General features: G+C 35.6%; 1 protein-coding gene across 8 annotated transcripts in view; it reads right to left on the bottom strand.

The window, feature by feature from the left end:
* Adamts6 (ADAM metallopeptidase with thrombospondin type 1 motif 6) overlaps positions 1–19717 on the bottom strand; it is a 229077-nt gene that overhangs the window by 68866 nt on the left and 140494 nt on the right. For all 8 annotated transcript variants that reach the window (XR_003482511.2, XM_027401535.2, XM_027401534.2 and 5 more), the window contains 2 exons: positions 13679–13781; positions 464–597 (listed from right to left, as the gene is read on the bottom strand). Coding sequence is in view for 7 of the 8 variants with exons in the window: in XM_027401535.2 (XP_027257336.1) it covers positions 464–597; positions 13679–13781 (237 nt within the window). In the remaining variant the exon portion in view is untranslated. The remainder of the gene's footprint in view (positions 1–463; positions 598–13678; positions 13782–19717) is intronic.

Raw genomic sequence — 19717 nt, 5'->3', positions numbered from 1 at the left:
TAAAGTAGGTGGAACATAGCTATTTCACACTTTGAGAAAAAATTATACTGTGAAATATATAAAGTCTTCCAGTAAGAACATATGGTAGCCACATGAAGAAGAGTTGAATTCTCATTTCACCTCTTTTTCTATTATTTTGTTTATAAATAGAACAGGAGGATAGTGTAAATTAAACACCCAAAATGTCAATTATTATAAACATAATTAAGATTCCAGAAGAAATCACCTTTTGTATGGTTCTGTAATATGAATGAGTCATTCTTGTTTGTGTGTCTGTGTGTGTAAGAGAGAGCTATATTGTTGTTATTCACTTTAATTGAATTTATCTAAAATGTAGCCTTTAAAAAATTGAACATAGAACTGAACACAAGCTACTATTCGAGAAAAAAACAAAAACAAACAAACAAACAAAAAAACCAAAGTTCTTAAAGACCCCAACAAAGAGAAGTCAAATCTGGGCCACCTTGCATTCTCCGTTGATACAGATATCCAGTGAGTCGGCATTGCACTGGGTTCCATCTATGACTGCAGGGGCCCGCTCAGTGTAGAAATTGTAACCTTCAGCCAGGCAGTTTAAAGCACAAGGTTTTACCCCACCTAGACAAATAAAACATAAGTGAAAAAAGTGAGAGTGGTTCTCCTAAGAAAGAGCGATTCAATGTTATTGGTATCAAATTTACAATTGACATATACACTGTCCTAGAGTGTACACTTTAGTGTACAGACATCTATCATTTTTAAAAACTTAGTGTTTATTTTATTGCATACACAACATAAAGGAGTCCCTGCTGAGCAGCCTTGCACTTTAAGCCTATCAAGTGCAACCACTATATATAAAACAATAGATCTTAGGTCAAATGAATCATAGTAGAAGTCACTGAATATTTTCTTAAAGTATGGAAAGGGAAGAGTTTTAGAAAATGAGCTGAGGAAGTAAATTTTTTAAGAGATATGAACAATAACTTTTAGAACAAATGAGAATTCTGTTATATATTCTGCTAAATCCCATACAAGAACTCTGCTGTGTCAATCAACCAGGGATATACACTATTAAAACAAAACTAAATCTGTACATGTCTTAAAAACATCATACTCAAAGGGGCTGGAGAATAGAGATATGAGATCAGCAAATCAATGATAAAATGAACAATAGCATTATACTTATGTAATTTTTATTAGACTAATAAAATAAGACAATGTGAAATACAATATTATATTTTAGTAACTGAAACAATATATAGCATGTTTTATGTAAAACATATTAATGGCATTTTACTGTCTTAGAAATGTGGGGAGTGCACATAAGCCACTGTGTGTGTGTGTGTGTGTGTGTGTGTGTGTGTGTGTGTGTGTGTGTGTCTGTGTGTGTGTAGGTCAAAGGACAACTCACGAGAGTCAAAACTCTCTTTTTACCATGTGGGTCCCGGGGATCATCCCAGATATGTTTATTTTCAAGGTTAATGTGGAAAAAATAAATAAAATCCTTGTATCATGATTTTGTAATATATTGAAAAAAGCAGATATAAATGTGGTCTTACTGGAATGGAAATAGCACATGCAAAAACTATATAAATAAGTGATTACTGATTAAGGTTATGAGTTAAAATATTTTCTTTACAACTTTATTTCATAAGGTTTAAAACACTGGTTTTATTCTAGTTAGGCTGATAAAATTTCTCTTTGAAGTAAAGACCATTGCTCCTAACATAGAAAATAAAGCTGGTAATTAGAATTACATGCCTGGGTTTCAATAAGTTCTTAGAAACAAGGGTTCCAAAGGGTGAGAGCAGGTAAAAGAAGAAAGCAAAGTGCATGCTGGGGTCAATAATAAATTAGAGCACATTCCATTAACGAGATCACTGTTAGGATAAGGATGTCCCAATGTTGTCAGATTATTTTTTAAGTCAAGATGAAAGCATAGATTCTATTCAATTTAAATGCTTCTAGTGTTTTAGAGGCTGACAAAATGCTCTCTACAGTATGGTTGGTCCCTGAAGATGGTGGAATAGAAGCAGCCAATGTGTGCTCCAATCAATGAGAAGAGTCAGAAAAAAATAGATAATCTCTGTCTCCAAGATGGAATAACTGGAAGAGCACTGGAAATCACAAAGGGAGGATAAGTCAGCTGAAAGTGAGGAGAAACAGATGGCAATGTGGGGTTGGTGGTGGGAGTAGAATAACAAACCACCCTATCTGAAGTAGGAGTGGCAGAACCAGAAGCCTCAACCCAAAGTGGTTGGTTTTCTTCTCTATTAGTCATATTGGGGATTATCCACTAAAATAATAACCAAATAAACCCAGAGATACCAAACACATAGGCAAATTACAATACAGGAACAGAAGAAACATGAGCAGGCAAGGTTACATGACACCTCTAAGAGATCACAAACTCTTAATTACTAAATCTAAAGATACTGAAATGTAGAAATGGTGATAAAAAATAAAACTACTTCTAAAAGTAATAAATGATTTCAAGAAAACAAGCAAGCAGATGAAGAAAGAAAATCAATTCAGGACATAAGATAAGAATGTTAGCAGTGTAGAATGGAAACCTGTAACATGGTTGAGAAACACAGGAAGTTAAGTGAGATCCCACAAAAAAAGGCAAACAAAGTTAGAAATGAAAACCTCACCAACCAAGTAACACAGTGGAAAGCATCACCAATTGACTATCTCAAGAGAAGAAAGACTATAAGGGATGGAAAGCAAGGGTGACACAATGCGATACCCCAACAACAAGAAAGAAATAAAAGCCAGTATGTCTATTGCATCTGAAAACTGTGGCACATGATGAAGGGACCAAACCAAGAATGTATGTGGTCAAGGAGTCAAGATAAAAGCTTAAGTCACAGAAAACCTAGTCAATAAAGTTATATCTAAAATTTCCACAGATTTAGGGAAAGAAATGAACACTCAAAATTAAGAGTCACTTGGAACAATAAATATGCATGACCAAGGAAGAGTCTTGCTCCATACAACACATTATCGTCAAGATGCTAAAACTATTAAACAAACTATCAAAAACTGTAAGAAAAAATAAACTAACTCAATTGCAAAGGCACAAGCATCCAAAATAAACAATATCAGAGGTCTCAGCAGAAACCCTAAAATCTAGGAAAATTTCAAGCTCTTATATTAATCATCAATCAAAATTATGAATTCTAGCAAGTTATCTTATAATATCAACTATGAAGGTATTTCAAGATAAGCAAAAAATTAAGCAATGTATCAACCAGTCAGCTCTGCAGAAAATACTCAAAGAAACATGATGCTCGGAGGAAGAAGAAAGATTGCTATAATCATGAGTAAAGAATAAATTTCATGAGAGAAATAGATTAACAAAAGGACATCAATTATGCAACACCAAGCAAGCCAGCAACCCCCCAACACTTATAGGGAACTACAAAAAAAGAACAAACAATTTGGAAATCAAATTTAGTAAAAAGTCAACAAAATTATAGGAATCGCTACCAATAATAATAATAACAATAATAATAATAATAATTCTTCAATTAAAATATGAAGATTAGCATATTGGATCAAAATACAAGATCTAACTATTTGTTTCTATAATAAACTTACCAAGGGATAGAATACAGGTAGAACAGGAAGGGTTGAATGGGGAGGGAAATGAAGGGCAGGGTGGAAGAATAAGCATGAAGAGAGATTACTGACATCAATTACCTTTCAAAATGTCATATGGCAGCACACTACTAAAAACCTTACTAAAACACATACATATTCATATATAAAACAAATTTAAAGAAGTTATACTATAATGAGAAGACGGTGTCTCCCCCAGACACCAAAAGCTATCAAATGAAAAGCCCAGAGCTAGGTATGTGTCACTTACTTCTTAGTTGTTGGTCAATGGGGTCTCATAGACCCTCCAGAAAGCATTATAGGCTATTGCTATTGCTCTTGATTACCCATAGAATTTTATGGCAATAGTCTATGGCTGAAAACACCATAGGGCAGGGAAAAATCAAGCTAGTACTGACCTAGAGGCTTCATTTCTATCGACCTGCTTTCATTTTAGAAAGTGCTATGCATGCTACCAGGGAAGAAAAACAGAAACAAAAGTCTTTCCTAAGTGTGAACCCTGCAAGCTACAATAATGACTGCCCTGGTAAGAGATGCTTGCTGCTGCAATGTGAATACTGTGAGAGTAAGCAGACTATTTTTGATTGGGCTTTAAGCCTACAGCACATGATGGATATATATTTTATATATTTTATCTGATAAATCTCTTCTTCAGATGATGAAGATTTTGCAAGATGTGTAAGAGCTGAGGGACTCCATAATCACAAGACAAACCCAGAAAAAAAATGCCAAAGGGAGTTTTTCAAAATGAAATAAAGAGATGCTAATTAGTAACATCAAAGTACAAAAATCACAGTTAAAGCTAAGTATACTATTGAGTTCAGAATAATAGTCATACCACTATAACAGCATGTAACCTCCCATAATTCTGGCATAATGGCTAGCAGGCAATATATATATATATATATATATATATATATATATTATATATATATATATATAAAACATCTATAGCTGTTTTTGTTAATAGATACTGTGGTGGTTGATCTCCATTGTTTACTTTGCTGGATTATAATCATCATGGAAGTGTGTCTCTTGGGGTGTCTGTGAAGGTGTTTCTAGGAAAGTTTAACTGAGCAGGGCAGACCCAGACTGAATATAGACAGCACCAGTAAATGAGCTGTTGTGTCAGGAAGAAGAAAAGGAGAAAGCTGAACATCAACATTCATGTCTCTTGTGGTGGTTTTAATAAGAATGGCCCCATAGGCTCACATATTTGCATGTTTGGTTACCAGTAAGTGTAAATCTTTGGAGATGTGGCCTTGTTGAAGGAAGATTGTCACTGTGGGTGCGCTCCGAGGTTTAAAAAGTCCATGCCAGGCCCAGTCTCTCTCTGACTCTTTCTGCCTATGCATCAGGATACAGCTCTCAGTTACTGCTCCAGCACCTACCTGCCTGTCTGCATGCTCCCCACCATGATGACAATGGACTAAACCTCTGCAACTGTGAGCAAGCCCCTATTTAAATGCTTTCTTTTATAAGAGGTTGCTTTGGTCATAGTGTCTCTTGACAGCAACAGAATAATGACTAACACATCTCTCTACTTCTAAGGACAGAATGTGGTCAGCTGCCACATGATCCTGCCACCAGGCTTTCCTCAAACTGAGAGCCAAAATAAATCCTTTCCTTAAATTGTTCTTATTGGGTATTTTGTGACAGCAACAACAAAACTTAAAGCATACAAACACATATAAAATCTGTTAATGTTGTAAAATGTGGCATTAGAAACAGAAGTGAAGGGAGTTAAAGTAAATATATTTTCTATGTGATCAAATTTAGATTATTGTCAATTTAAAATATATCACTAATAATAAAATATTTTATGTAATACTTGTGGAAACCTACAAATCAAAAACTTTAGTAAATATACAGAAGAGAAATGCAAAGGGGATTTAAAAATCTACAAAATAGTCAAAATAAGTGACAAATGGTGACAGAAAGTTTTTGTAACAAACATTTATTTTAAATGTAAAGACAGATTAACTTCTTTAATTAAAAGATGCAGGGGAGGCCGAATGGATTTAAGAAAAATTTTAAAAGACTCAAGTCTATATATTGCCTACATGTAAGCCACTTCAGATTTAAAAACACATAAACTTTAAGTGAAAGCACAGAAAAATTCCATGCAAGCAGAAATTAAAAGACAGTAGTAGGAACTATTTCAAAAAACAAAGGACACTAAGTGAAAAAATTGACAAAGGAGGAGATTATAAAACAATACAATAGTTAATTAAGCAATTGCAATTTACATTTGCAAATACATATACATTCACCATTGGAGCACCAATACACATAAAATAAATTCCAAGAGATCTGAGATGAGAAGTACACATTGAGACAATAAAAGGGGATTTTGATATTCCGCTTTCAACAATGAGTAAATCAGCTAGACAGAAAAACAACGCAGAAATTTTGGAATTTAGCTTATTGTAGACAAAATAGACACAGTATATTCCATCCAACTATATTAAAAGGTATCTTTTTCTGAAGTGTATGCAAAACATTTTTAGAGTACAATATAGTTTAGAATACAAAAAAATTTAACACATTTAAAATCAGAACAGCATCTAGCATCTTTTTTCTTTTTCTTTTTTTTTCCCCCATCTACCATAATTAAGACTTAAGCCAGGGTTAAAAGTATGGTCCAAGACATACAGCTCAATAAATCTACCACATTACTAAAAAGCAAAGGACAAAAACCTCAAATGATCATCTAAATAGATACAAAAAATGACAAAATGCAACCAAATTTCATTAAGAAAATTGTCAATTAATTAGGAGGAAAGCATTTTAACACATCAAAAGTCATCATGATAAATCCATAGCTAACAAACTACACTACTGAGAAAAGTTGAAGGCCTTCCCTCTAACCTATGGAAGAAAAGAAATGCTCATTCTCATCATTTCAAGTGAACACAGTACTAGAAATATTAGTCAGGAAAGAAAAGGATATAAAGGGCATCCTAACTGCAAAGTAAGAAAGATGATTGTTCTCACTGTGTTAGAGAACACTAAAGACTCTGCATGAAAATCCCATTAGAAATAGTAAGCATAAAACAGAAAAAGCATTTCCAGTATTTTTAGAGCATCACAGAAGACACTGAATAGCCACAGAAATCTTGAGCAAGAATAAATCTGGGAGAATTACACTTCCTGATTTCACATTGTATTTCAGAACCAAAGAAATCAGAGTTGTGTGGTGATTTCTAAAACAGGCATTGTAATGATGAAACATAACAGAAGTCTGTGAAATAAACCCATGCATACAACACAGGCAATCTTGAACAAATTAGCCAAGAATGCATAAGGATAATCCCTTAAATAAGTAGTGGTAAGAAAATCAGAAATTCACACGGAAAAAAATGAAATCATAGCCTTATCAGACACCACACACAAAATTGCCCAAAATGGATTAAAGACTTACACAGGAGAGCCAAAGCTATAAAACAACCAGAAGAGAACAAGGATAACATTCCATGACATTGGTTTTGGCAATGGATTTTTGGAATGACACCTATAACATGGGCAATAGATGCCAAAATAAACAATTGGGTCTGTATAAAATTAAAACACTTTTTTAAAACTGAGAAAGTAATCCCTCAAATGGAAAGGTAATCTGTGGAATATTAAAAAAGTATTTGCAAGTACAGTAAGGATCAATACCCAAAATTTATAAAGAATAAGGAAAATTCAGTAAAATTGAAAATTGGCCAGTTGCATAAAATAGACATTTTGTTTCTCCAAGAAGAGATACGTATGGCCCATAGGTATTCGGGAACATGCTTTTTTTTTTTTCCTTTCCACTGATCACTAGAAAAACACTAACCAAAACCACAGTGACATGTTATCTCACAACTACTAGAAACCTATTGGTTAAAAGTCACAATATAAGAGGTATTGGCAAGAATTTTGAGAAAAGGGAGTCTTTATACATCACTGCCAGGAATGCAAGTTGGTACTGCCATAATGGACAACATTATAGAGGTTCTTCAAAAGTTAAAGGTAGCAATACATTACATCCTAGCAACTTGGCTTCACCAAAGAAAATAAAATCGCTATCTCAAAGCTTTTATTTCATTCTCATGCTCACTGCTGTATTACTTCAAAAAGCCATAATATAAAGACAACCTGATTGTCTCTCAAAAGATGAATAGATACAGAAATAGTGAGATATATACAAACAGATGCAATATATTTTTAAACTTGAACTTGAATCCGGAAAATTCAGTCTTCCTAAATAAACAATTCTTAACATTTGAAACAAATTGAAGAACTTACAAAACATTATGCTAAGGGAAATAAACCATGTACAGAAAGAAAATCTTGTATGGTAACACCTAAGAATCTAAGCAGAAGGGAGAAAGGTGATTATCAGAGACTGGCTGAGATGGAAAAAGTGGGCATATTTTTGTCAAAGGGTAGAGACTTAAAGTTTTAAGAGAAATTCTGGAAATACTATAGTTAATAGTAATGTGTGTGTGCTTGAAATTTGTTCCATACATGTAAATTTTGATTAAGGTCTTAGGCATTCTCATCATACATAAAAAGGAACTATGTGAATAGATGATATATTCGCTTATAATTATTTCACACTGTACACATGCATAAGAACATTACCTTGGCCTGTATATAATTTATAAATTATTCCTCAAGGAAGCTAATGGAAAAGGTGACATAATTATTCATGAAAGAAAGAACTGAAAGGCCAGTAAGATGGTTGAATGAGGAAAGGTCCTTCTTTCCTTGAGACCTGCATGTGACCCCTGGAACTCAGACTACAAGAAGAGGACTGACTCCCCAAAAGTTGTCCTCTGATCTCCACACAAAAGCCAATGCATGCATGTAACAGCACTTTCACATACATTTACACACATACTGATAACAAATAGCTATTTAAAACAGGGCACTGGCAATGATTCTTTAATTAGACTTTATCAACCAATTAGCTTAAGTTACACTTCGTTACAAACTTTAGAGCTAATGCACTATGCGACAGTTATATAAATAGCAATTATTAAATCTCTGAGTAATTTCAGACATTTCTGATACAAATAATGTTGTATGTATGTAAACCTAAGGAGATATGTTCAAATCCATGTGCAATAAAAGCCTAGAGAGGAAGCTGAGCCACATAATAGGCACAAATTGAACATACTTCTTTAAGTAGCTGCTAGAACTAGAGCAGAAAAAAATTAGAAAGAATACAAAAGATTACACACCACTCTCAAGCATGCTGCCCTCATGGATATGTACAAGAATACTGTATCCAATAAATGTAGAAAACACATCAGTTTTACAAACACACCGAAAATTCATAAAGAATCCAGGGTATTCACTGATCCTAATGTGACTAAATTAAAGAAACTCTTAAGAATGCCCTAAATGTAGAGACAAAAGAGTGAGAGCTGTCATGAAAATATATGAAAGAATAAAACACACTGGTAAAGGATATATGCAGATGAAGTAGGGAATAGAATCAGATTTTATCACAGTGGAAAACCACCAAACTACAAGGTTAAACAGTATGAGAAATAAGGTTATGCCATGAGATCACAAAGTAATTGACAAAATGACTGATGCAAATCCTTATCAAAACTGACCTTTGAATGAAAATGGACTGAGCCAAACTCCTAGAATCCAGTAGTAGAGCAAAGGGGTCAAGATCATGCTGGGGAAACCCACAGAAACAGCTGACCTGAGCAAGTGGGAGCTCATGGACCCCAGTCAGACAGCTGGGGAACAGTATAAGACCAAACCAAAAACCCTTAATGTGGGTATCAGTTGGGAGGCCTAGGTAGTCTATGAGACCTCTAGCAGTGGAACCAGTATTTATCTCTAGTGCACAAATGGACCTTGGAAGCCCATTCCCTATGGAGGGTTACTCTCTCAGCCTAGATATATGGAGGAGGGCCTAGGCCCTGCCCAAATGATGTGACAGACTTTGATGATCCCCCATGGGGAGCATTACTCTCCCTGGGGAGTGAATGGGGGAAAGGATAGGGGGTTGGTTGGAGACATGGGAGGACGGGAGGGAGAGGGAACTGGGATTGGTATGTAAAGTAAGATTGTTTTTAATTTAAATAAAAATTTATTTTAAAAAAGATAATGTAGTTGAGTAGATTTTTTTAAAATGACTTAATATTCTCCATACAAGAGACTCCATCCACAAGTAATGATACATACAGATGCACATAAAAAGGTAAAAAGAGAGATTTAATACAAATAGGAAACAAAAGTGAACAGAAGTAGCTATATTTTCATCAACAAACACAGACTTTAAGAACTATAAAAAGAGACATGATCACTGTATAGTTCTAATAAATAGATAATTGACTAAGAGGGAGTTACAATAATAAATAAATATATGCATCCAGTTTATAGCATCCAATTCCACTACAGAGCAAATGATCCTAACAGACACTTACAGAACATTTCACCAACAGCCAAAAAATACACATTCTCATCAGGATATGGAATATTATCAAGGATAGACCAACTAAAATAGTAAATTATCTAATATTGCAATACATAAAATCAAAACAGGAAAGTAGCACTTTATAAAACAATAATACGTTTGATGAGAAAATGCAATCATTATTACCATAGTCTTTCTCTGCACTCTCTCTTATTCTCTCTTTCCCACACACACACACACACACACACACACACACACACACACACACACACACACACACGGGAGGGGGGAGGATATATTTAAATTGTATGGTGTAGGCCTGTAGTCTACAAAACAAGACCTTGTTGCAAAAAAATAAAGTAAGCAAAATATAATAATTACAAGGTAGGCATGATAGCAAGCAGTAGTATTCCCAGTACGGTTGAGGGTGAGGTAGGAGGATCATGGGTTTGTAGTCAACTTGGGTTACAAAGTAAGACCCTATTTCAAACAAAACAAAACAAAACAAATGGCCAAATAACCTGATTTTAAAATGGACAAAAGGCTAGGTATCTCCCACCTTCACACAGATACTATCTCATCTCAGTTGAAGCAGATATCTTTAAGAAGGCAAGAGGTAACAAATACTAATATGCTGTGGAGAAAAATGCTCTTAGGGATGATGGCTAGGGCTGTAAATGAGTACAGCAATTATGAAAAATAGAATGGAAGCACCTCAAACAACAAGAAGTAGAACCATGACAGGAAGGCAATAATGTTAATATTGTATATGCTCAAAGGAGCTGAGACCCTTGCATCAGATACACCTGCATACATGCTGGTTGCAGCACTAATCTCTACACCCAACAGATGAAATAATTGAAGATGCCTGCCAATGGATGACTGGAGTTTTCAGTATGGTATGTAAACTTTATGGACTATTATTCAGCCATGGAAAGAATGAAGAACATTCTTTGTACCAACACTAATGAAACTAGAAAGCATTATATTGGAGAAAATAAGACAGTTGGACAAAGGAAGATGCCACATGTCCTCATTTATCTGTGAAAGAGAAGAAAGTTGATTACACTGAGCAAACAACAATAGTCACTATAAGACAGAAGTAAAGAAGCAAGGGAAATGGAGAAAAGTTGGGTAATGGATGCCAAAATTTGGCTAAATAGGAGGAATTAGTTTTCCCATTCTATATAAGACAACTATTGTCTATGACAATTTGCTATATGCCTCAAAGTAATTTGAGTTTGAAGGCCCCAACACATAATAGTGTGTGCTGCCAGCTCCCTAATATGATCAATAAATTCCTCAAATGACAATTCTGCACCACAAAAGTATAAGTCAACTAAAAATTAATAAAATTTAAAGTTGATTTAAAAAGGAAACAATTTTGAGGGAAAGATATACATACAACAAGAACAACAATATACAAGTGGCCAAGTACATGAAAGAATGCTCAGCAAATTATCTGGAAATGCTAACTAACTCTCCAGGGAAACACCAAATACTGGTTAGGATGTTAGAGTAAATAGCACTCTCAGATGCTGTTGGTGGGAGTGTAATATGGTACAATCATTTTTTTAAAAACATCAGGCAAATTCTTTTAAAACTCAACTCTCACTTGAGCTATTGCATAGAATTTCACCCCTGCTCATTCACTCAAGAGAAAGGGAAACATGCTCATAAAAGACCTGAACAAAACATTCACACCATCTTGCTAATGCATAACAAATGAAAACTAAAACAAACTCAGGTATCCATATACAGCAGAAAGCAAAACAAAGTAATTACTACAGAAGAATACCATTTATCAATAAAAAAGATTAAACTACTGAATATCACAGCATGGAAAAATATAAAAGCAATGACTAAAAGGAAGTCTTGCAGAAACAGTAATGGGCAAGATTTTATGAAGTTCTTGGGCAGGCATAATTAAACTATTCAAGAAAAATGAGAAATGGTTACCTCTTGAAGAGTTGACTGTGGGTGTGAAGAACTATGAAGACTGTTTGAAGACTAAACATTTATCTCCTCTCCAAATGTCTATTGTTCAAAGCTGAAGCCCAATATGGTAGTATATAAGAGAAAGCCTCTGGGAAGCAATTGGGCCATGACAATTAGGCCCTTATGAATTGGATTAGTGTCCAGGAGCTTCTCTCTCTTATGTCATGGTAAGTACAAAGATGGGAATCTGCAACTCAGAAAAGGATCATCCCTAGAATTCACCCCCGCAGACACCCTGATCTTTGGTTTCCAACTTCCAAAACAGAGCCATCAATGTCTGTTGCTTAAGTCTGTTGGTCTATGAAAAACAGTTATAGATATGAACCAGTAAGGACTAGGGTAACTTTGGAGATAATGGTGACAATCTGTATCTCACTCAGGCTTCATGGGTATATGCAGTTGGCAAAATTCAGAGAGAATAGAGTTAAGATATGTGCACCTCATTGTCCATATTCTTATGGCAAAAAAAGTGAGCAAACAACTGAATGATGGCCAATGGTACACATGCCAAAGCATTCAGAAGAAAATAGCTATAGGTTAATTTAAATTGCATCAAAACCAGCATGATTAATAAGTGGCTAGAGATGTGAGCATACATGTGTATAATAAAATGATAATAGTAAAAGATTGGTGGCCAATACACAGCTGTTATGCTCAAAAAACTTTTTTGAAGTACTCTGCTCTTACATAATTTTAAAGCAAGATTTTTTTATAAAACAATGCTTTGAATAGTACATTAAAAATTTCCACACAATAAAATGAAGTTCCTATTTTGAAAGTAAAAACCTCATCTGCTTAATGACGAATATTAGTCTTTGATACATATTCAAATTAAGCAGCAAAAATGCTTTCAGATAAAGAATAACATTTAATCTAGCCAGGTGTGGTGACACACAATTGCAAATCCAGCACCCAGGGACCTTAGTTCAATAAGAGAATAAGTTTGAGGCAGGCCTTCACTACATACCAAAAATCTATCTCAAAAATAAAACAAAACAACAAAAACCTAATCCGGAACAAAACTTAAGATATGTATGGGAAGTAAGTTAGCTCAATGGGTACAGATGCTGGCCGCCAAGCCTTTGGACTTGAGTTCAGTCCCTAGACCTGAAAAGGTGGAAGGACTAAACTGATCCTCCTTTGGCATCCACACAAGAGTCCTGGGGAATCCTGTGCTCATGTGTGCACACATGATAACTTCTAAACAGCAAACCAAACAATGCATCTTTAGAAAGATCACTAGCCTTTGAATAAGGGAAAAAATAAATAGATTTCTTTTTCTCTCTAGAATTCACTGAGCTGATTTATGCTGGCATATTTTTCAGGGGATAATTACAAATATCAAATGATTATAACTTATCCAAGGAAAGTCTCAAGCAGAACTCATATATTTTTGTGACTACATACTTTCTAGGATTTTTTTTAACTTGTTAAAGAGAATTAGTTTTTAAAATATAATTTTCAATAATTTGTAAACTGTTGCATATGAACTATCACAGGGAAGCAAAATATAAGACATAAAATAACATAAGCATTTTCTTGCTTTGACCAGCAAACACTAATTCTAACTAACATGTCCATGAAGGTCTGCATGTGTATATTTACATACTCTTAGATTTGCAAAGCTCTCAAGCAGGAGTGCTCTGCCGGGTCATACGTTACCTCCAGTATAGGGTTTCCAGTTATAATGCTTTCCCCGGAAAGGCATATTGTCAAAGTCTGCACACTGTTTTTCTCGAAAATCTCGGGAACCCAAAGGGCATGGCTAAAATAAAATAAAATCATAAATGGTACCATTGTTGTAAAATACCCAAACCAAGGGACAGTGTCCCTAAAATTTGTATTTACTGACCACAACCCTATCTCCTCTGGGTATTATCTGACTTTTGTTTTATCAATTTACAATAAAGACTCACACTGAGGTGTCCGGGTTTTAAGTCCAGGTGAGAAGAAATGATTACAGTGACTTAAACTAAGTGCTGGAAAGTTGCCATGGGACTTTACATGTGTCATTGCCATCATACCTCTTTACAGAGACACTTGGAAACCAGACAAGAACCTAGAACACAAGACCCTTGGTAACAGTGTTGGAAACTCAGGTGCCTTGGCTCACTGTAGGTTTACTTGAAGGCACCAAGATGGAGAGCACTGAGACAGCATCTAGCTTGTAAATTGCCATTTGTTCCCCAACCACTACAAATGCTTCCTGATGAAAACCAGAAGTTGATTTGGGGAAAATGCTAGGATTCAACTCCAAGCACCTTCAAATTCAAGAGGTTTGGACTTGTTAAAATGTAAATTTCACCTTTTAACATCACAGAAAATGAAATGATAAATTGGTACCAAATGTGCACATTTTTAAGGGGAAAGTAAATGGTAAGGAAACAATAACTGGTTATAAAAGTTTGGAATGTTTCTTTTACCTGAAAAATTTAAAGAGAAAATCATGCCAATCTAACTAGGCCTAAATTATAAATGCCACAGTCATTCTTTACTTAACTCCAAGTACACAAAGATTGAAAATATAACATCTCATTGAGTGTTTGAACAATAGGACAATTTGATTCATCTTTTATATTTCTATTGCATTGTAGCACTTAAAATATAAAAAAGGTATAAATTTAGAAAGACTAAGAAAGCTTTACACTTAAACATAGAACAGAATATATCATGAAAGAACAAAATGAGAAGAGGGTAATTTTGGAAATCCAACCCAGGGCACTGTAGATGCTGGGAAATAACAGTATGTCACTGAAACACATCCCCAGTCCTGGAAATACTTAACTCAGAATAAATGACAAGTGAGTTACAAGCATCCTCAGAGACAGTCTTGAGAACTTTCCTAGAATGTCCCCTAGACATTTACCTTTGCTTTGTACACTGTCCAAGATCAGTAAGTAATAATAAATTCCTATGAAATATGTGAAAATAATAGACCATGACAAGCAAATATTTACATGACTGTCATTACTCACTATAGACTATGGCTCAAAATTTTTAGCATATTAAGTACAAAGTTTCAAATGAGCCCAAATCTTAAAATATATTCAGTGTAGTGAAATACTACACCACCAATTCCAAACCTAAGGCTTCTTTTTGTATAATTACTCGTTTGCCTACTTTTAGCAAATATATCTTTCTAATCTTGAAAGCCTTTATTTTCAGTATTTGTTAATATATGGATCTTTAGAATATTGGCATTTGACATTATTCACATCCTTTCACATAGCTATAAGACATTATCATCTACAACGTTCACAGTCAAGAACCATATGACCAAACTACAAACAAACAAAACCTGCAAGGAAAAAAAAGACTCACATGTTTTAAATGTTTATGATTTGGGGAGGGCATATTCATAGTATTTATTAGTTACATATGTCTGATGAATATGGTTGAACATAATAAGGGATGTTTTCTATTTTCCTTTTTTTAAAGGATAATTTTTACTTTTAATTTTGTATGTGTTTAAGGGGGCAAAAGAATATGCACATGAGTGTAGGTAAACATGAATGCCAGAAGAGGGTGCCAGATCCCTTGGAGCTAGAGTTATAGGTGGTTGTGAGTCACCCAACATGGGTTCTGGAATTGTACTCAGATCCTCTGCAAGAACAGCACATGCCCTTAACCGCTGGGCCATCTCCCTGTTCCCTTTCTAAGTTATTTTCAAAGACTCTTTTATGAGAGCTAAAGTTGTCCGTCAGTGGTTTTACCAAGCACCAAATCTGTTTTTAAAGCAAATACCAATTTCAAAAATATATGTAATTTGAACTGTAGATACAAGTTTTCACCTAAAACAGTTTAAACCACTTAAAAGTTCATCCAAGCACAGTTTTTAATCTAGTTGAAAAGACCATATTGAGGTGAAAAAAGTACATAACTATTTCAGTAAACATAAATAGCAAACAACAATATCTTACAGCTTGTCTATAGGTGCTGCATATGTGAAAGACCAATATGCCATGTAGTAAGCTATGAAAATAATGAATTTGAGTTTGTCCCAAAGTATTGCAATTGAGATAGTTAAGACAGAAAAAGGGCCTGGGGAGATTGTTAAGACTGTTTTGGGAGGATTATTGAGAGGGAAGCCAAGTAAAGTTATGCAGGCAGGAAAGAAGAGATGATTTGTCCTGAATGGTAGAAAAGGCCAGCCTATACAAAAAAACAGGAACTGTACAGAAACACAAGGAGAAACACAAACACCTGTATAAAGCTCTGAGTTCACACATTAAGGCATTCATTGAATGCAAAATTTAAAATGCTACATTCCAGTATTTTTTAAGGACCCTTTAAAACAGAAGAAAAGCCAATAGTCAATAAAATGAGACTGCTGTTTAATGAAGCACTTGGGTGACATTACATGAAGTTTCTTACCTATTCCTTTCTTCTGAGTGCCTCTCCTAGGTCAGCTACAATAAAATTAAGATCACTTTTGTAAATGTCACTTAACTAGTTCTAAGTACACTATGACAGACTTTAGAGATCTTTAGGTGTGTTAGCTAGTTAATCCCTAACAGCAAACTCATGAAGTAATCATAACCATTTTATAATGAAAGAACTGGGAGTACAGAAAGGTTGATTCATTTAAAAAAAAATCAAGGTATGAAGATACCCTGGAGGCATCTGAATGGGAACACCCTCTTAATTCACTCCAAATGATGGAAGAGCATTGGCTTAGTATGTATGTGAATGGTCATGTCAGTGCTCCAATAGAAGTATTTACAAAAAGAAGAGACAGGTCAGATTTGATTAGTTTTTGAGTCAGTACACAATCATATTTGTCAAGAACTGGTGTGAGAAGTGATGTAATAACCATTTGAACAGATACTTCGGCTTTATCTACAATTATCCATCCCCAAAGCAGTCACCCAATTTGTAGAAACATGAACAGAAGAACAAACACTTTTCAGAGAGCTACAACTGTTAACAACTTCCTTACTTTCCATCAAAACTTGTCTTCTTACAACCGAGTGGTTTTATTCTTTTTCTGAATGGATACTAAACAAACCTTCCTAGACTAAATAATGCCCAGGCCTTGGTAAGTTTCTTCTATGTACTTACTAATTACCCAGTAGACTTCTTAAAATAAGTTACAAAGAACTGGCCTAGGATCACTTAACAAGTATTTATAAGTTGTACAATATGTAGCAGATATAATCTAGGCTTTGGGATTAGAGGGGGGAAAAAACCTTAAATCCCTGCTTTCATGAAACTTATAGTGTGACATGAGAATGATGAAGCAGAGTAAAGAGGTCGGTAGTGAGGTGAGAGATAAGTGGTTTGAAGCACTGAGAAAGAGTGGAAAGAAACTGAGAGGACTGCAAGTGCAAATGTCCTGAGGCAGAATTATTGATGCATTCACAGAATAGAGGTGGAGGCTTAAGAAGATCTGGATAGAACTGCTTCCATTTCTTTTTTTTCTAGATGTTCTGATTTCAATTCTCACCAGTGAATTCTCTGAATATGTGAAGAGTTAATATAAGCTAAGGAGGAATCACATTTGCTAGTTTGGAGAAAGATCAAAGAGTAATTAAAGGAAAGTAATTTCTGGAAGAAATTTGTAAAACCTATTTTTGTTTAATTTTTTAAAGATGGAGGGTTCACAGGGATAACCCCAACTAAGAATCTAGGCAGTGGTGGAGACAATACCACTGATGCCCTTCCCCATAATGAGATTGATGTCTACCTTGGTTACCATTCCTAGAACCTTCATCCAGTAGCTGTTCGAGGCAGATATAGGCACCCACAGCTAAGCACTGAACCATACTCCAGGAATCAAGTTGTGGAGAGAGAGAGAGGAGGGATGAGCAAAGGAGCCAAGACAGGGCTGGAGAAACCTTCAGAAACAGTGGACCTGACCTAGTGAGAGCATGGAAACCCTAGTCATAAAGCTGGGAAACAGCACTGGACCAAACCAAGCCCTCTGAATGTGGGTGCCAGCTAGGAGGCCAAGACAGTCTATGGGACCTCTAACAGTGGAGCTAGTCTTTATCCCTAGAGCACAAATTGACTTTGGGAGCCCATTCCTTTTGGAGGGAGACTATTGTAGCCCAGATACAGCAAGGAGGGCCTAGTCCCTCCCCCAAATGATATGACAGACTTTGAAGGTCTCCCATGGAGGACCTCACTATCCCTGGGGAGGAGTTGGGGCATGGGTTGGAGGGGTTGGTGGAGAACATGGGAGGATGTGAGGGCGAAGGAATGGGGGATGGATATGTAAATATGAGTGCCTCTAAGATAATAATAATAATAATAATAATAATAATAATAATAATAATAATAATGAGGAGGAGGAGGAGGAGGGTTTAATGTGTAGTATGTTTTTTAGGTGACTTAAGCATCACAGTATCAACACTGTCCTAAAGCCTGTACAGAAAACAATGTGAACACTAATCAAGCATCCTCTCTCCAAAACAAGTAGGGCCCTATGGACCCAAGAGCAACTCCATAGGTCTTAGCCTCTGAGGTTTGTATTTTCAAATAAAAAACAATAACAACAAAATCTTTATCACCATTTTTCCAGATATGTAGGCACTAACACATTTTATAAACTATATTGTACTTTCAACTATTTGGATAGATAATCTTTCCTTTTGCCTAAACTTAACATATCTTATTGGTAAATCAATCTAATAAGGTTAATCCACTGACTGGGTGTAAAAATTGCTACACAGAGGAGTTCCAGTCCATGCTCGCAAACTTGGAAGTGGAGTTCCTATTACAAGATTTTAATCCTGGCTTGGTCTCAAGGAAGAGGGTTACCTTGGCAAATTCCAAATCCCTTTATGTCTTCCTCTCATTTGTAAAATACATCCCAATGTCCTAATTTAAAGAAAAACACATCCCAAATGTTTGTCTTACTCAACATTGAGTGAGAAATGGGCTGAGAGTGAGACTTTTCTTTCCCCTTCCCTCTCCAGACACTAAAGGAAACTGGCAGACTGGACAGCATCGACCACTGCATCATCAGAGATAAGCAGGAAAGTGGCTTCACTCTCTTGGGCTGCTCCTTTCCTACATTTCCATTCTCCTCCTTTCTGCACAAGTGCCAAACCCACACATGCTTCACTCTTACTATGCTTGACCAGCTTTCAGCACTCTCAGAGGCTCCGTTCTTCAGGAGAGCAACATACTCTGCTTTAAACCCAAATGCAAGTTATACATTTGACAAGTTAGTGTGAGGCATGGACAGTTGATTGTCTAGCCCGACAAACACCTTTGTGGATATTACATAAAGATACAGTATGGGCTAATAGAGGTCTAGCTTCTGAATTTCTCTTCAAAAAATCTCCAACTCCCCAATTATCACATTCTATCTGCCTGTTGAACTAATGTGATCCATACTTGGGCAGTTCCAAAATTAAATGTGGTAGTCAATGCATATAGTGAATGTGGTTGTTTGAATGAGAATGGTAACCATAGGCTCCATAACCATGTTTGCACTAGGGATAAATACTGGTTCCACTGCCAGTGGCCCCACAGACTTCCCAGGCCCCCCAGCAGACACCCAAGTTCAAAGGGCCTAGTGCAGTCTTATGCAGGTTCCCAGGACAAGATCTCCTGAGTAAATTGGGAGCATGGAGGGAGGGGGGAAGAAGTTAGGAGAAAGAAGAGGGGATAAGGGAAGCTGGGAGGATAACATGAGGAGTTAGGAAGGTTCAGTTGGGGGAAGGACAGAGAAGGAGAGCAAGGAAAGAGATA

Source organism: Cricetulus griseus, chromosome 2, assembly GCF_003668045.3.
Source record: "Cricetulus griseus strain 17A/GY chromosome 2, alternate assembly CriGri-PICRH-1.0, whole genome shotgun sequence".
Lineage (NCBI taxonomy): Eukaryota > Metazoa > Chordata > Mammalia > Rodentia > Cricetidae > Cricetulus > Cricetulus griseus.
The sequence above is the reverse complement of the archived record's forward strand: the minus strand, read 5'-3'. Positions and strand labels throughout refer to the sequence as shown.